This window comes from Echinops telfairi, unplaced genomic scaffold (assembly GCF_000313985.2).
Source record: "Echinops telfairi isolate 266 unplaced genomic scaffold, ASM31398v2 ScPeMD7_7468;HRSCAF=8506_0, whole genome shotgun sequence".
NCBI classification, from domain to species: Eukaryota; Metazoa; Chordata; class Mammalia; order Afrosoricida; family Tenrecidae; genus Echinops; species Echinops telfairi.
The window spans coordinates 16,072,819-16,090,707 of NW_022111369.1; the positions used below are offsets into that span (position 1 = coordinate 16,072,819).

The 17,889-nt window shown below is 38.6% G+C and overlaps 1 protein-coding gene across 1 annotated transcript in view; it reads left to right on the top strand.

Annotated features, from left to right (window-relative positions):
* The window catches only part of PPP3CA (protein phosphatase 3 catalytic subunit alpha), a 192,331-nt gene that overhangs the window by 153,061 nt on the left and 21,381 nt on the right, over positions 1 to 17,889 (top strand). Inside the window, exons 8-9 of the mRNA XM_004703285.4 lie at positions 1,865 to 1,990; positions 5,217 to 5,291. Of these exons, the coding sequence (XP_004703342.1) occupies positions 1,865 to 1,990; positions 5,217 to 5,291 (201 nt within the window). The remainder of the gene's footprint in view (positions 1 to 1,864; positions 1,991 to 5,216; positions 5,292 to 17,889) is intronic.

Genomic DNA, 17,889 nt, shown 5'->3' on the forward strand with positions numbered 1-17,889 from the left:
GTGCAGTGAAGGAGACTCTTGTGTCAGTAACATCTAGGTAAGATGTTATGGGAGATACAGACTTACTGGGTTTACTGAATGGCATATATATAACCTTACCAGTTGCTGACAATTTGGTTTCAATTCATGGCAACTTCATGTATATATCAGAAAGGAACTATGCTGCATAGAATTTTTGTGGCTGATTTTTTTTTGGCTGGGAGGCAGGAGAAATAGATCACCAAACTATTCTTCTGAGTCACCTCTGTGTTGATTGGAACGCCCAGCCTTTTGAGCCAACCACAGTAACTATGTGTGCCATTTGGAGCCTCCGCTTGTCCTTAGGAATTCTTATAGTCAATCTAATAGGAGAAGTTAGGCATTCACACACACACACACTGTGTGTACAACAGAGCCATGATTAAACAGAATAACAAATGTGATGTGGAGGTATAAATCCAGGGCATTGAGAGGAAGAGAAGTTTCATCCACGGGAAAAATTTGATGTCACCACGCATCAGCTGAGCATCAAAGGATGGGAAGGATTTGAACTTTCAGAGGTTTCTGCAAGAACCTGCTAGATGGAAATGCAAACGCAGAGTTTTAAAAATAATTATATGTTAAACACATGATGAAATAAAGTCTATGGTAATGTAAAAGGTCAAACCCAGTAAACACTATTTAATAATTTTACTTTAGAGGGTATCCTAGATCAATGATCGCATACTACAACACATCCTTACATATAATCAACATAAAAATTACAAAAGAAATTCGATAGAGTTTGTTATATACCATAGGACTTCAGAGGTTGTGGAAAGTAAAATCAAAAGATAATGCATGTGCACGTTTGTGTGCTTGTTTACACCCTAAACATAGAAAAACCAATTAATATCTAGGATCTGTTTATTGATCTCAACTTATATATTACTAATCATGACATGGTAGGATAAGAAAACTGAAATCTTGCTAAAATTCAGGAAGGGTATGTCTCAAGTATTTTTAAAGCTGTCATTTAGCAGAAAGCTTAACTAGGATCGGTGAGTGAAAATACTTCATCAAGGCAGGTTTAAACTCAACATGAAGATTTCTTGTAACTTAGCATCCTTTGTAAAGCAGTGAGCCCACTGAAGCAGGGGGATCGTTTCCTCCAGGGGACGTATGCTCAGAGGCTGGTTGACTCTGCGCCAAGATGCCTGTAGAATGTGTTTCAGGATCTCAGGAGAACGGAGACTAGCTCAGCTCTGAGGAGCTTTCCAACCGTGTATACCCCACAAAGCGGAAGGAGGCATGCTGACCACTCTCCTGAGTCGTGAGCAGTACTTCATTTTCAGAAGTCAAGGGTTCAAAAAGATGCATACGTATGTGGAATTCGATCTTAATTTTTAGTAAGTTAAGAAAGCAATCGAATTTAAACTATTCTGTGCAACTGTTGTGAGTTCTCCTGAGGAAGAAGGATGCATTAAAAAAATCAAATCAAATCAGTACAAACACTTGATATTATGAAATTATGTCATACCTATGCAATTTATACTGGTGTCATCAGCTATTGAATAAAACTAAAATGTTCTGGGTTACAAGAAGAGCTTGATTCAACTCCAGAAAAACATCTGATTAATAATTTTATGAAATATTTACTAACCTGTAATGCTGTCTCAATAGTTAGTATTGACATATTGTGCAGTTACACATTAGAGTAAAGTTTAAAATCCCCAATTAGTATACACATTCAAGGGTGAATAAACCGTTTGTCTTGGTGTTCTAAAACCTGAGTCAAATAGTTGAATTGTCTTAAATTAAAACCAATGTAGAAACAGGAATATAAGGTATGTATATATGATCTGTGAAGATATGCTGTGAAAATCCTTCCTTTTGTTGTTTTCAGCTGCAGTATTGAAGTACGAGAACAACGTTATGAATATCAGGCAATTCAACTGTTCTCCTCATCCATACTGGCTTCCAAACTTCATGGATGTTTTCACATGGTCCTTGCCATTTGTTGGGGAGAAAGGTATGTTGTAGAGTCCTGATATGTTCTTAATATGTTTCGTAGGAAGGAAGGAAAGGAGTGTGTTGTTTGAGCACAACACTCAGAAAGAGAAATAATTTAGCCCAATCAATAAAACTCACAAGGTACACCACGAGAGAAAGATTTGGAGTATGTATCACATTAAAGCAGCAGTTCTCAACCTGTGGGTTGCGACTCGTTTGAGGGTCGAATGGCCCTTTAACAGGGGTCTCCTAAGACCATCAGAAAACATAAATATTTCACAATATATAATTATGTATTGTTTTATAATTAACCACTATGCTTTAATTATGTTTAAATATGTTCAGTTTGTAACAATGAAAACATATCCTGCATATCAGATATTTACAATTCATAACAGCAGCAAAATTACAGTTATGATGAAGTAGCAATGAAAATAATTTTATGATTGGGCGTCATCACCACATGAGGAACTGTACTAAAGGGTCACAGCATTAGGAAGGTTGAGAACCACTGCATTAATAGGATCCAATGAGTGGATTAAAGGTAAAAAAACAAATGAAAAATATTAGGAAATTATTAGAATAATATAACTCCATTAAAGATCAGAGCAATAATGACTATTGGATTTCAAGGCAATTTTATGTGTTTTCCTTACCACTTTATATCACATATTTCCAAAAACCTCTTGATTTCCATCCAAACTGTCAACTGAAAAAGCTTCCCTTGCATTTCAGACATGAATAATAATTGTCGTGAGACAATGGTAAATGGTTCTAATTTCATGAAGGACAATGTCTACTATCAAAAGCATAGTTGGTTTGAATTCTCATACTTGACATAAAAACTCTTCAAACTCACTGGGTTTCTCAGACTGTGAGTCTTTACAAGAGTAGAGACCCTCATCGTTCACCCACAGAACATCTTGGAGTTTTGAACTGCTGCTTTTGTTGTTAGTAGTCCAACACATAACCCATTACACTGGGATGGTTAATTAAATTTGTCATAACTGTATAGAAGTCAGTATCTATAAATATAGCACATTGTTAAAACAACAAAACCAACAACTCCCCACCATCCAGGTAATTCTGTCCATAGTGACCTAATAGCACCTGGTTGAACAGCCCATGTGAGTTTCAAAGAATGTTACCCTTTATGAGAGGAGAAAGCCTGGAGGATCAGCTGGTGGCATGTGGTCTCAAACTGCTGACCTTGCAGTAAGCAGCCCAACTACAGCCCAGCGACTACACACCACCAGGGCTCCTTTTATATCACACTAGTATGTTACAAAAATACAGAACAATGAGTCAAAGTGTACATGTAAAAAGCTATTAATTTCTGTGATTTTTTAAGAAGATTTGGTCTTTCAAAACCTCCTTTCTCTGTCTTCCTCCCTTCCTTCCTCCCTCCCCACTTTTTCTCTCTCCACTCTTCCTTCATTATCCCTTTGTTTTGCTATCATATCTTACCCTAAATCTCACGGATCAATTGAAAGGAAGGGCTGCATTCACTGAGCCTCAGCATATCCCTAGTTCAGGATCCTGATGGTAATAGGCTAAGGCATTCCCAGGTATCATCTTATACATTGCAGAAGACAACAAATGAGTATTGTGGTAAAAGGAACACTTTCCACGTGTTTCAGAAGAGTAAAGATTTGTCCTCTCTGGAGGTTTTAGAGAAAATGTACATTTATGTGTTTGTTTCTTTCAATGTCCTAAAACTATGAAACCGAGAAGTTCTGAGTTGTCAGTGACTAAAGTTCCTCTGAGGACCACACTAAATCTCGAGTAAGTTTTAATAGTGAGTGGGAATGTTCCCATTACCAGTCCCTGTCCGTGGTTCCTTGTTCTGATCAAATGCTGCACATGTCAATGCCATCTGGTGGCTTCTCTGAAACAAAGGCAGTAAATCCTAGCAATTACCACATACCCTTGAAAAACCATTTTGTTGAGTTTTTTTCCCCATTGGTTATTTTCATTTCAAAGAACTATTATCAAAGAACATGTTAATATGTTGCTACATTTACATATTTCGGTTTTTATCATTAAACTAAAACTCCAGGATAATTTCAATTTTTTTTTTTATAATTTCAATTCTAAAGTTGAATTATATATTTTAAATTCTAGAGGAACATTGGTTTAAATGTACACAATTTTCTTGAGGAAGAAAAATATCCGGTGAGTTGAGCTTCTTTTCATGATACTAAGACCCAACCTAATTCAAAAATAAAACTCAACTCATTGCCATCAAATTCATCCTGACTCTCAGTGACCTTGTAGGACAGAGTAGAACTACATCTGGCTTTCTGAGATGTATAGAAAGCCTCATCTTTGATGCTCGAAGCAGCCGGTGGTTCCAAACTACCGACCACGCAGTTAGCAGGACAATTTGTAACCCACTATGCCAGCAGCACTCCGTGATTTCAAAAATATGAATGTAAATGCATATGCATCTTAGTGTAATCCTGTACTAATTTTCTCCATATAGCCCTTTATATGATTTTCTTTTTTTATCTTTATTGATTTTGATTTAAACTTTCTTTTAAATGTTTTTGAAAATCAAATTTAGTAGTGTTTTCATCAACGTATTTATTTTTTAATGAGTATGCTCAGAACGGCTCCAAAAGTACTAGTAGTTCTTCAAGAAACAATTTTAAAAAAATCATTTTATTGGGGCTCTCACAGCTCTTATAACAATCCATACACCCAGTCAAGCAACAGTTTTTAAAAGTATAAAACTGTGTGCCTATAATCAGGTACTGTAGTGCATTCTCTGGGGAGTTGACAACCAAAATTCAGCATTTACGTAAGCCCTGCTGAGCAGAAGTTTATAATGTTTGTTCTAGGTGTAATGGCCTCTTGGCAAAGAAAATATAAAAATTCAAAAACACCTGCTTTCTCCCTGATAGATTTAAAATGCATTTGCACCCTTACAGAGTTAATTTGTGCATGGCTTTTTGACCTATGTCTAGTTAATGCTGCCATTCACTTTGGGACGAGACATGGATGAATGACTCGGAAACGTAAAGTCTACATAGAGTCACAAAGGCTCTCTTGTACATGTATCTGTAGTATTTTAGAGAAAGTCTACATAGAGTCACAAAGGCTCTCTTGTACATGTATCTGTAGTATTTTAGAGAACGCTATATAACGTTATTCTTTATTGTTCACATTGGCCATTCAGAGCTCTGCAATAATCACTGAAGTTCTAACAGAAACCGTCCCCTCTCCTTCCTTTCTCCTGTTAGTGACGGAGATGCTGGTGAATGTCCTCAATATCTGTTCGGATGATGAACTTGGGTCAGAAGAAGATGGATTTGATGGTAAGCGCTTGAGCCTGTCTTAACGCCACTGCCGTATTAGGCATCTCACTGTTAACCTCAGTGGTATTTCTGAAGATTTCAGTCGAGTACAAATTATAACATACCACAAGGGGCTTCAAAAAGTTCATGGGAAAAAAGGAACTCAAAGATAACAGGATACTCAGCAAATATGTTGAAGCCCTCTCATAGAGTGAGATAGAGATCTCGTGTTTTCCTGCTGCTTTGAAAAACTCTTAAGAAAGGCAATACCTGAGCTTTCCCATTGCTTTGAAAGCAAATTAGTGAACTCTTTGATAACCACCTTTCAGAAGTACACACTAAGTGAAGAAGTTTCTTTCTTTAATAAAAGAAAGAATTCATTTTTCCCAAGAAGGAGCCCTGGTAGCACTGTGCGTTAAGCAGTGTGCTGCTAACTATAAGGTTGGCTGTTCAACCCATCAGCTTCCCTACAGGAAACTGATACGGTTGCCTATTCCCTTAAAGCAGTGGTTCTCAGCCTTCCTCATGCCGCGACCCTTTAACACAGTTCCTCGTGTTGTGGTGATCCCCCAACTATAAAATTATTTTTGTTGCTACTTCATACCTGTAATTTTGCTACTGTTATGAATTGGGCGACCACTGTGAAAGGGTCATTCGAACCCCCAAGGGGTTGTGCCCCAACGTTGAGAATCGCTGCTTTAAAGTGTATTTGATTGTGTATTTAAAGTGTATTTAATTGTGGAGTATTTAAATGTGTAAATTACGAACATGTAAGTACCGCACTTATGCAAATGATAATTAGTATCTGAACCGTGTGATGTAATGTTCTCGGAGACTAAGGAGTAGGTCTGCTCTACCCGGTAAGGTCACTGTGACTCTGACCATAGGTAGTGATGGAGTCAGCGCAGGTAACTACTTCCGCTGGGCAACATTTCTAAAAGGTGCCTTTTAGTGGGGTTGTTCCCCTCCATTATTTCAATTGTGGTTTCTATAATAAAGAAAGCAGTTATATATTGGTACAGTAGTATGCAGGGAGCCCTGGCACCCCCAGTGGTTAAGTGTTCAGTCGCTAAGTAGAAGGTCAGCAGTTTGAATCCACCAGCAGCTGCTTCTGTTCAGAATTCGGTCTCGGAAGCCCTGCGGTAGTCCTGCTCTGTCCTATAACGTTCTTTTCCGTTGCAGAGAACTTGGTGGCAGAGGCTTTTTATTCATTTCACTTACTGCAGCTTTTTCAAATGTGTCGTCATGAAAAAGGAATAAGTGATGAGGCATTTTTATATTTTACTTCTCGCAGAGCCTTAACATTACTTTCTTACCCTCAATCTTTTAAAATGTTAAAAAGAATATGATGCTCAAATGTCTATGAGACTGATTATGGAGCAAAACAATCATTCTGATTCTTATACAAACACCCCACAGTGAATGGACTCTAACAAGGATCGATCTAGAGGAGGAAGTGGCAAGAGCCAACCGTATTAAATACGTATTCTATCCAGGGCACCGGGCCTTGGTCCTTAAAATAGTTAGTCTGCTTAGTAGACCGTGAAAGTAAATAAAATCAGATAGATTATAAAATAGAGGATGAAGGTGGTAAGGAGTGTATTTAATGGTGGAGTGTTTAAGTGTGTAAACGACAAACACTGAAGTACTGCACTTCTGTAAATAAAAAAGACTGTGGCCCTTTCTGAAAATTAGTATCTGAACTGTATGATTTAGTGTTTACTGGGACATCATGTAGCATTTAATCTCTAAATGGAAAATATCCAATGCGACAAGTAAAAGTAAAATACAAATAGTTCATCACTCGCTCACTCTGTCACTGGCCTTGAGTTGATTCTGACCTACAGCAGCCCCGGAGTTCAGACTAGAACTGCCTCTGGGTGTTCGGATGAGGCTACATTTTTCCAGGAGTAGAAAGCCTCACCTTTCTCCCACGACGAAGGCTCAGATGTGCATGAAAACAGGGTCTGCATACCTAGATCAAGTGTAAGCATCTAATTTATTGCCGCCTTTTCAGTTTTCTTTTTTCCATAACTTAATTTTGCTCTCATTAATTGTCTGCATAAGCTACACTCTCCTTGACTCATTTCTCATTCCAAGGGAACGTAGACAATAGAGAAAGGAGAATGAAGATATAAAGAAATAAACTTTACTGGATTAAGAATAATCTTAAACACTTATTTTTGCAAGTATATTGCTATATTTCAAGGCGTTAAGAGATAAAGTGAACATTTATGTTTTCATATAGATTCTAGATGTTTCATATGTTATAGCCATAATTTGCTACTGTTGCGTTTTCCAGGAATATTAAGATATCATTTAAAAGATAATACTTTCATAATGACAGATTTTTTTCCTTAAAAAATAATTCTTACCAGATAGACTGTAAATCTTAAAAGTCAGCCTTTTTTACTAGATGATGTCACTATATTATTTTACTCCATGAAGGAAAGTTGAATGGACATTAATACAGTATTAATCTCCTGTTTAAAAAAGCTCCATATTAACAGCCAGCTGGCCAATGTATGCAGTATGTGCAATATAAAACAAATATATCATGTGTAGAATAAGCACCAGATTGACATATGCTTGTAATTATATGCTCATTCATTCACTCAGCAAATATATATTGGGTACCTACTATGTTCCAAGTACTATAGTCAAAAATTTCAGTGCTTCTCAACAGTATAGGTGATTCAGGCACAGTTAAATATTGATGTGACTAATTCGCTTTTACTTCTCTTTCTTCACCGGCTCGCCCTGTCACTGTCTTGAAATGATTTATTTTGCAATATACTCTGCTTTAAAATAATGAGTTCCAGTTATAGGAGTACATGCCATTTTTAGTATTATTATTGTGCATATGTGCATATCTGTCTAACAACATCTGCTCATCGGACACTTTTCACACATACAAATTTCGTAACTGATTACATTAATCATTGTTGGGCACCCATCACCAGTACCTCTTGCCCAGTTTCCCATCCCCATAAAGAGAAACGCAGAGGAGTGCATGTCCTTTTACAGGCTTTTGGAAGACTTTTTTTTCTTTTTAAGGAGCCTGGTGAATCTTTCTGTTCCCTTAAGTCAAGTCAGTCCCGAAGAGAAATGTAATTTTGTCTTGCCCAGGGTGAAATTTTGTCATGTTAAAATTATAGGTGTTTCTCAGCAGGCAAAGTCTCCTGGCTCACCAAGGCTCCTCCTGGGTAGCATTCAAACCATGTCATAAATTTCTCCTGGGTTGATTCTTTCTGCCTTACAAGTAAAGGAATTTGATAGTCTATCTAGAAGAATGTTACTCTTTTCAATTGGCCTGTGGTTCATTTATGTTGAAAATAAAATCTAAGACGTGTGCTATCTTGTAAAGTTTGGAAGCAGTTGAATGCCAATGAGTGGGTTTTGAGGATCTAATTTATATGTATTGGGCTCTTTGTTTCCTGTTTCCACTGATTTTGGATGAAAAATAACAGACTGGTTTCAATTTAGGTCGTTACTCACCAGAATAGTTCAGAGAAGGAAGAAGTCCAAGTTAGATGTATCTGATTTGGTGGTTAATCCTCACTGATGAGGAGGACTCAGTGCAGTACGAGGATTAGTAAGTGATTCCGAAGTAGATTGAAAAGCTTTACAAGAAAGCAAAACACATCACAAAGATCTCTTTGTCAGTATCCTGACAATGAAGGATAGAATGGCAAGTAGGTGTCAGAGAGGTAACAGTTTCAAGTGTTCGGGATGTTTATTTGGGACTTTGATTCGGATTTTTTTTGTTTTTCAGTTTCTGGAATCATAGTTTCAGAGATAAGTTTTTATAAGCACATGACATTGAAGACTATGCTATATGATAAGTCTGCCTAACCAGAGAGTGCTGAAGGTGAAACTGAAAACCTGTAGGATAAAAAAGCAAAGGGAAACTATAAAATGAGTACACTTCAAGCCAAACATAGTTTCAGGCTGCACTGGAAATACTTAATATTAAATTAGAAGTTATGTCTTTGCTTTCATCTTGAGAAACACGCACACGGTGGAACTCTTATTCTCTGTTTGCATTTTTTGCCTGAGCCTCACATTAACCACAGGCAAGTCATTGGATCTGGGATCAGAGCAGCCTTTCGCAGGCCTCTGTGAGCCCATCTAAATGGCAGACAAGGAAATGATCTTCCAGCATCTGCTTTGAATTATTAGATAAACTTTCATATCTCATACTATAGGTTCCAGAGTGTTGCCTTACTTCTTTCTGTGTAGCTTTAAGAAGTCAGACAGTGTTCGTTAAACTACGAAGTTGGGAATTCATAAGTAGCATTTTCTTGGTCCTTAAGGAATACCTCTGTAAGGACTTGATTATATTATTTTCTACCGAAACTATATTGATTTTCATAATGAATATTTGAAAAGATCTAGCAAAAAGAACTTGACACTAATAACTCTTTTTCAAAATGCTTTGGGACCTAAATCATAAGGAACTACCCCTCATCTAATCAAGTCACTATTTTCAGCACTGAACCCAACATTTTACATATGATTGCTTTTAAGGCTGCTTATGTAAAACTGAAAACTCCACGAATTTGGTTTGCTGGTTTGGAGGTTTAGGGTCATGGCTTCATGAGATATCTTGATTAATTGACTAATAATGTGTTCTTCTGGTCAACCTCCTTGATCATTGCATGGTGCCTGTAATCTTAATAAAGGATCTTGCCTAGTGGCCGTCCAAGTCACAGTTGTTCATTAATCCTTCAGCACAACAGAAAGAGAGTCAGGATTCAAAGGAAATGCTAGATGCGTGGCTTTGTCATGAGACTAGAGAAGTGAATAGTGCTTGGTTTACCATCACTGAACATTCTGATTTGGTTCTAAAATAATCCTGATCAAAGTAGGGGAAATTCAGAACAGAATTTCAATTCTCATATTCTCATTGATTCTAAACTTTCTGGAACCGGGGAGACTAGATGAATTCCTGAACCTATTATCCTGATGTAATCTTTAAAACATCAGACAAAAATAACCCCAAAGTCTTCTTAAAACCAATCAGTAGTGTAGCTTAGCTAGTAAAAACTGTATGCCTTGAGCAATTTGCTCTCTTACGTACTCTCTGTACAGGACCAAAGTATTAATAGTAACTTGAAAGATTAAACATGGACTCTGTTAGACTGGGTTGACTGGTGAAACTGATCCAGAGACACTCATGTGTAAGAAGTATAATTATAAATCAAGACCACATCCTAACCTGGTCCACCTCAAGTCCCAAAGTCCCTCTTGAGACTCCCACCTCCATGTGCAATGATGCGGTGGGTGCAAAGTCGCCTGGGTCCTTCAAGGTTAGGGGAGACATGGCAGGGCTCTGGCAGTTCTCAGGGTTAGCAAGCACGAAGGGAAAAACAGAGAAAGCGAGGTTCCCAGGGCCCTCCTTATGAGAAGCTCATGCCCACAAGGAGGTACCCACAGGCTGTGGTCTGATTGACAGGTTGGATGCTGTCCCTACGCTTTTAGATATTTTCAAGTTGACATAGAATTATGTGAGTGCCACATGGACCTTAGGAGAGAGTGAGTTTATACCCCGAGCGAAGAACAACTCCCAGAGGAGGGCCGGAATGGCTGCACGAGGACGTCCCATCAGTGTCACTGAGTCACTCACGTACGAAATGCTGAATTGTTACATGTTGGGCTGTGTAACAGTTACAACAACAAAACACATTTTAAGAAATTAATTTTTTTCTACGGTAAAGGAGTGATTGAATTAATCTTGAAAATTTCATTTTAAGAAGTCCCCTTTATTCAGGACATCTGGTAGCACAGTAAGATCAACTTTCTTCTTATAGTCACAGTAATTAATGTTATGATTCCCAAGGATAGGAGTCCTGGTAGGGTAAATGTTGAACTGCAAGGTAAATGGTTCGAGCCCTCAAACCTCAGTTTTCATGTATTTTTATTTTACATATTATTTATTCATATGTAAAAGCATATATTCACAAGATACACTTTTTCCTCTATATTCAGTGGTTAAAAAAACAAACATACAAAAAGCACTGGTGCTTTCCTGTCTTCCCTTTTCAAACTTAAGGTCAGTGGAACAAGAACTTGAAAATCTTACGTATTCTAGTCGTTCAGAGGATTTAGTTATTTTGATAATTAACGGAGGGGTGGAGAGCTAGAGAAAATGGAGGATATCGTACTTCTTGGATGGTCAATTCTTCTACTTCTTACCACACAAAAGAAAATAATATTTTTTATATTGTGCTTCTTTAGAAAGGTGGTCATGTGAGGTATTCATATAACTTCCAGGAAATTATATTCAAAGATCAAATTCAGCAGATCAGGTTGAAGTTATCTGTATCTAATATCTGAGGTGACCCTGTGTCATCGAGGAAGAGGAAAGCAAGACATCTGAAAAAGAAAGTGTTTTTTTCCATAGTTTATAGAAGGCTGTGTAATGATCTTCTCTCAGGCGTTTGCATGAGGAGCCCTGGTGGCATTGTGGCTATGTGTTGGGCTGCATTAAGTAAGGTCAGTAGTTCAAAACTACTGCCACTCTGTAGGAGAAAGATGGGGCTTTTTACTTCCATAAACAGTTCCAGTCTTGGGAACTCACAGGAGCAGTTCTGCTCTGTCCTATTGGGTTGCTAATAGTTGTAATTGACTCAATGGCAGTGAGTGTGTTTGTTGTTTTGTTTTGTTCAGGCATTTGTAAATTATCTTCACACAATTGTTGCTATTCTCCAGTCAACTAATACTTCCACTTGTAATGCAGAAGCTCATTCATTTTTGTCATCATAAATTTATCCTTGTACTGAACTTCCTTTGTAGTGAAGGTGACCTCTTTTTCCATCACAATTATGCCCTGAACATAGAAACATAGTGCTGTGCCCAGTGTTTCTTTAAAACAGAAACATAACTTAAACATTCATGGGCAATTCCTAGATAGGAGGATATAAGCTCTCATCATATGTCTGGCTATTTATATCTTGGGGTTCCTTTGGCCATCATGTTTTAATCAATACCAATTCTGGTCTATCGTATCTGGTTGTCGTAATTAGTCCTTTTGAACTTCCAATTAAAATGATGCAGTAATATAGGTATTAAAACTACTCCACTATCTTTAAAGCATACAAGTATTTCTTCATTACTTGGCAGAGTTTTCACATTCTGGGGAAGCACAGGTTTGGCAGAACAAACTACATCTTAAAAAAACATAGCCATCTCCCTGTTGTAGCCAGTTGTCTGGGTGGTATCCAATAAAGGCAGGAGAATTATGCTGCACAGTCAACTAACATCTAGATTGTACTCCAGGTTCTTAATGGAGAAATCGATATGGAATATAGGTTATCTTTATGTAGTTTAATCTATTTCATAGCATTTGATATTAGAATTTTCCTCCAACATTAACCAACTTATACTGAACACTAGCTATTTCATCTCAAAACCTACAATTCAATTACATTTTGTTCTTTTTTAAGTGGAACTCCATATTGTACAATATAAGATAAGGTAGTGGGTGGGAAGCCTATGTTCCGTAAAATCTCTTTATTTGAAAGGCATTGAAGTGGAAAGATTTTTTTCTCCTTCTTCAGTGAAGGCAGTGATTTTGTGTGTGTGTCTTTTAAAAACTTTAGTTCTCACAAATAACACAGAGGTAAGTGGCATGTGAAAGAGGCGTTTTTTCAGAGAGTAGTAAGTAACCCAGCATGTTGAAAATTGATACCATAAGAAAAGAAAATATATTTTCTCTCTTGTTTTTGTGGCAATGCTTTCATGATTCTCTTTGTACTGCAGTGTTTCTTAGGTCCAAGCTCTCCACTGGAAGAAAAGAGGGCACTTTGATGCGTATAATTAATAATTGATGGAACAACTTCCGGCAGTTGTTCGAAGTCTCAGAGTGTGTGAAACATTCTCTCGAGTAATTGATCTTTGATGGCAATTTCAAAGGCCATATGAATAAGTTTAATAAATACTCAGAAAACCTAGAAGATTTAAAACTATTCTTTGAACCAGCCTAGTCTCTCTCCTCTAAATATGTATTTAGTTCCACTTTTATCCTTGGCTTGTAAGAAGGTATAATACTGTACTCTCTAACTCTGTCGAAAGGGAAGTTTGGATTCTCCTGTTGAGTCAGCCCATCATTGGAGGGGGGTTTTCTCTTTGTTTTTCCTCACCAACACTACCAGAAGCATTGGGAAGATAGCTCCACATTCTCAACTTGAATGAATTTGCTATAGTCTGGGACTAAATTTAGTGGTTTCAAGAACTGGAACATGTACCATTTTAATTTTCCCAATGATAGCCAATATTTTGAGTATTTCCCAGGTACCAAAAGTCTGTGCTAGGTACATAACCAGCACTAGCAGGTAGTACAGTAACCTGTTGCCTCTATTTCTTGAATACTGAAAGAGAATGATTTCATTCTGCCACCCCCAGATGAAGTAGTCCCATAACTCTGCTACTCCACTCAATGTATGTGGCTCTGGAATGCCACATCCCAGCTGATCAGTGTAGGCAACCAAATTAAACCTTCTGTTCCTAGGAGCTTCCTCTGTAAGCTGGAGGTTGATATTACTTTCCTCGTGTGCTTGTTGTAAGGATTAAATCAAAGCCTGCAAATAAAGAGTGTGGAGCGAGGAATGTTACCACGAGCACCTTTCTCCTCTTACAAAGGAAGGGAAACCAGAAGTGGTTTAGTAAGAGCCCCAAGGAACACAGGGGAGCTGGGACACGGACACAGACAGACCTTTACTCCACAACAGAAGTTCTTCACGATTGTTCTCTCCGGCCTCCCATATGCCAACTTATGTCTATGCCCCCGAAACGTGGGTGGGTCAAATATGTCCACAGCACATTATTTGTTATATATAAAAGAGTATACATAGAATCACTATTCTCCACAAAATTCTGTACTTTTTCAAAGGATATATATATAACGGTATCTTGCTAGTAGACTTAAAATTCCTGTATGCGTTTGACTCAAAATTGTTAAAAAAATATATATGCAGAAGGCTCAGCACATTAAAATAAATTTTAAGGTAACAAAGTTCATCTTTGTAATAACCTATTCTATTTGAAAGTAAAATTGGATCATGTTTCATTATTACTGCACTTGGATTTGCTTCTTGATGCCGGTTTTCATCAAGTAAAACAATTACTGAAGTTGAATCAAAGCTCTTGCTGGAAGTAAGAACAAGGCGCTGAGATACGGAATCTCTTCTTTTGTGTTTTCATATGAAAAGCCAAAAATGGCTTTGCTTTTCATCCAAAATCATGACTCCCGGAATAGAAGCTATCATGCAGAGGGCACACTATGATGTCAGGGGCTTGTGAGACTCTTTGCAGAGCTGGTCTCCCCAGCCTGGAAGAGGTCGATGGAACTATGAGTGCAGAGAGTGTCCGGTCTGGCATAAAAAGCATGTCCCGGATTGGCCCTTAGGTCTCATGAGGTCAGATCAGTCTGGGTCTTTTCAAATAGAATATTCTCTCATGAAAATCCTAGTCCCACTCTACCAACAGCTATGTTACTCATGGATGTTATCCAGTGCTTCAATAGTCTTAGACATTAACTTCAAAGCCAATTTCTTCCTAGTGTAGTTTTTATTTTTCAACATTTTATTATGAAACATTTCAGACAGACATATAGAAAAGTTGAAAATTTCATGTCGTCAAACCTGCTGCTTGTGTTCTACAAGGAAACCATTGCCAGCGAGTCAGTGCTGACTCGGAATGACCCTCTGTGGGTTTCTGAAGTTCACGGGGTCCAAAGCCTCGCCTTTCTCCTGCGGAACCACTATTGGTTTCCAACTGCAGACCAGGTGGCCTGCAGCCCAGCACGTAACCACTGCGCCGCCAGGATGCCTTCTTTCTGCCATTAACAGCTGTGAAGGAGCCCAGGTAGTTACATCTTGGGCTGCTAACCTCAAGACCTGCTTGGGCTGCTAACCTCAACTAGCTGCTCTGGGAGAAAAATGAGCCTTGTACTCCCATAAAGGACTACAATCACAGAAACTCACAGGGGCATTTCTGCCCTGTCCTGGAGCATTGTTTTCAGTCAGACTCGATTCAATGGCAGTGAGTTTGGTTTTTTGTTTATAAGGGTGCCCTGGTGGCATAATGGGTTGCTTATTCATTGGGTTTAGCTATCCCAAGGTCAGCCATTCGAACCGTCAGCTGCTCAGGGGAGAAGGATGTCTTTCTACTCTTGTAAAGGTTTTCACTCTTGCACATCCATCCACGGGGTGGTTCCACTCTGTCTGAGGGGGTCTCCATGAGTCAGAACGGATTCAGTGGCAGTCAGTCTTGCATTAGTGCTTTCTCACATGTGGCTCTCTCATACATCTACTCATCCATGTTGTTCTTTTCATTTTAAACACATGCCAGAGTAAGCTACAGACATTACCACTTAGCTATTAAGCATTCTTACCATTAAACACTATTCAAAATGTACCAAGAGAATCAAATTTGTATGCATGCAAATACACAATGCATACATATTAGATCATTGAGTTCCAGTATCCCAGAAAGTTCCTGCAAACACTTTTCTAATCAATTTCTACCCACCCATTCTTATGAACTGTTTTAAGTTTCATTACATAGTCTAGTTTTATTTCTCCTAGAACCCCATACTAACTAAACCATGGAGTTTGTACCTGTTTGTGCAACTTCCATGTGCAGCATGATTTTTTAAAGTAGTTTTATAGGGATGTACTTCGCATAACATGCAGTTTAATCATTCAATCGTATTTAGAGTTGGGCAGTCATCACCACAGTCAATTTCAGCACATTGTCTTCTCATAACCATTGTTAGCTTCCCATTTCCCTCCAACCTCCCTTGCCATGCCCCTGGGTAATTATTAATCCAGCTACTACCTCCTTATATTTACCTATCCTGGATTTCATATACACAAAATCATACACCATGCAAACAAGAAGCGAAAAATGATAACCCAACAACAGTGATGAGCGAGGAAAACCCACAATCAGACGGGAAGCAGAACATCTCAAGAACCGAAACAATGCTGAAGTGAATCAAACGGGAGATAACTGATAAGGTGTTACGATAGGTTTTTAGCATGCGCTCTGTCTGATAGCAAGGGTATTCACATCCCTGGACTATAGTCAGAGGGGATTCACCGGAGGCTTAATTCCTGTGCTGACCCTGCGAATCAATGTTGAGCTTCCACGGTCACCCACAGCCTTCTGCCAACTGGGTGTTCATAAATTAAGCGCTGATAGCATTCCCTCCTTCAGATTTGGATTTTAGCGTATGAAATCCTTGGATCGGAGAGCTGGTGTGCTTCTTCCATGTGAACTTAGTTGTCACCTCACTTATCATGATACTTTTGAGATTCATCATGTTGCATGAATCAGTAACTCATTCGCCTTCTGTCCTGCTGAGTGTATTTGTGAATACTTGAGGCTCAGTTTATCTGTTCTCCTTGGTAGATCAACTGGAAAACGTCCTATTACTATTAGGATTACAACAGTGGTAAGCATTTATCGCAGACACACATAGGATCACCATATCAGAATTGACTAAACGGCAACTGGAAATCTTGTTGAAATTTGAAAATAATGTTGTTGTTGGGTGCCATATAGTCAGTGCCTTCTCACAGCAAGCTTGTGAACCACAGAACGAAACACTGCCCGGTCCTGCGCCATCCTCACAATTGCTCCCGCGCCTGAGGCCACTGTTGCAGCCACTGAGTCAGTCCATCTCTGTGAGGGCCTTCTTGTTCCTGCCCCAAGCTTGATGTCCTTCTCCTGAGTCTTTCCTATCCTGACAACATGTCAGAAGAATGTAAGATAAAGCTTCCCCATCCTGATCTCTAAGGAGCATTCTGGCCCTACTTCTTCTTCTAAGACACGTGTTTGTCCTTTAACGGTCCACAGTCAAGAGGTCTTGTGCAAGAGGCTTACCTAATGCAGTATGCCTTGTGATCGCTTGACTGCTATTGTTAAAAATAATGGTAGAAATAAAGATATATCAATTATTATATATTGTAAGTACTTTATAAATGGCTGCTATTAAACAAAATAGGGGTGATGATGGAAATACTCGAGATATGCAGTGTCCAAGACAGTTGCCATAGTATGTGATGAGTAAGCACTTGAAATGTGACGATTCCAACGGAGAAAATGAATAATACTTAATTTTACTTTGAATTCATTTAAATGTAATAATTGCACATAGTCCATGATGACAAGAGGACAGTGTACTTTGTTTGATCTTTTCCACAGCCTTATGAACTCTGTTTCATTGTAGTAGTTTTATAAACAATTTAGCCAAGACTCTGAGAGCTTGGTAGTCAGTCCCAGGGTACTCAGTAAGTATTAGAAGACAGCTCGGCTTATCTAGTCCATTCGGACTGGCTGAACTCCTCCGTATGTTTGCCTCCGTCTGCCATGACGCTGCAGCCTTGATAACGGGTCCACGGGAGTGCTCTGCCGTCCTTTCTGCCCTCCTGCCCTCACTCTACTGTTTCACAATCGACTTCCCATATTTGAGCGTAACGTGTTTGGGGCTGCTTCTCAGCAGCAGATTACACAACAGTCAAGGGGTGAGCACAGGTTTACTTCCACTTACTTACCAATCCAGAGCGCACTATTTTACCTGGTTTCCATGACATCTTGTATGTGGTTTAAA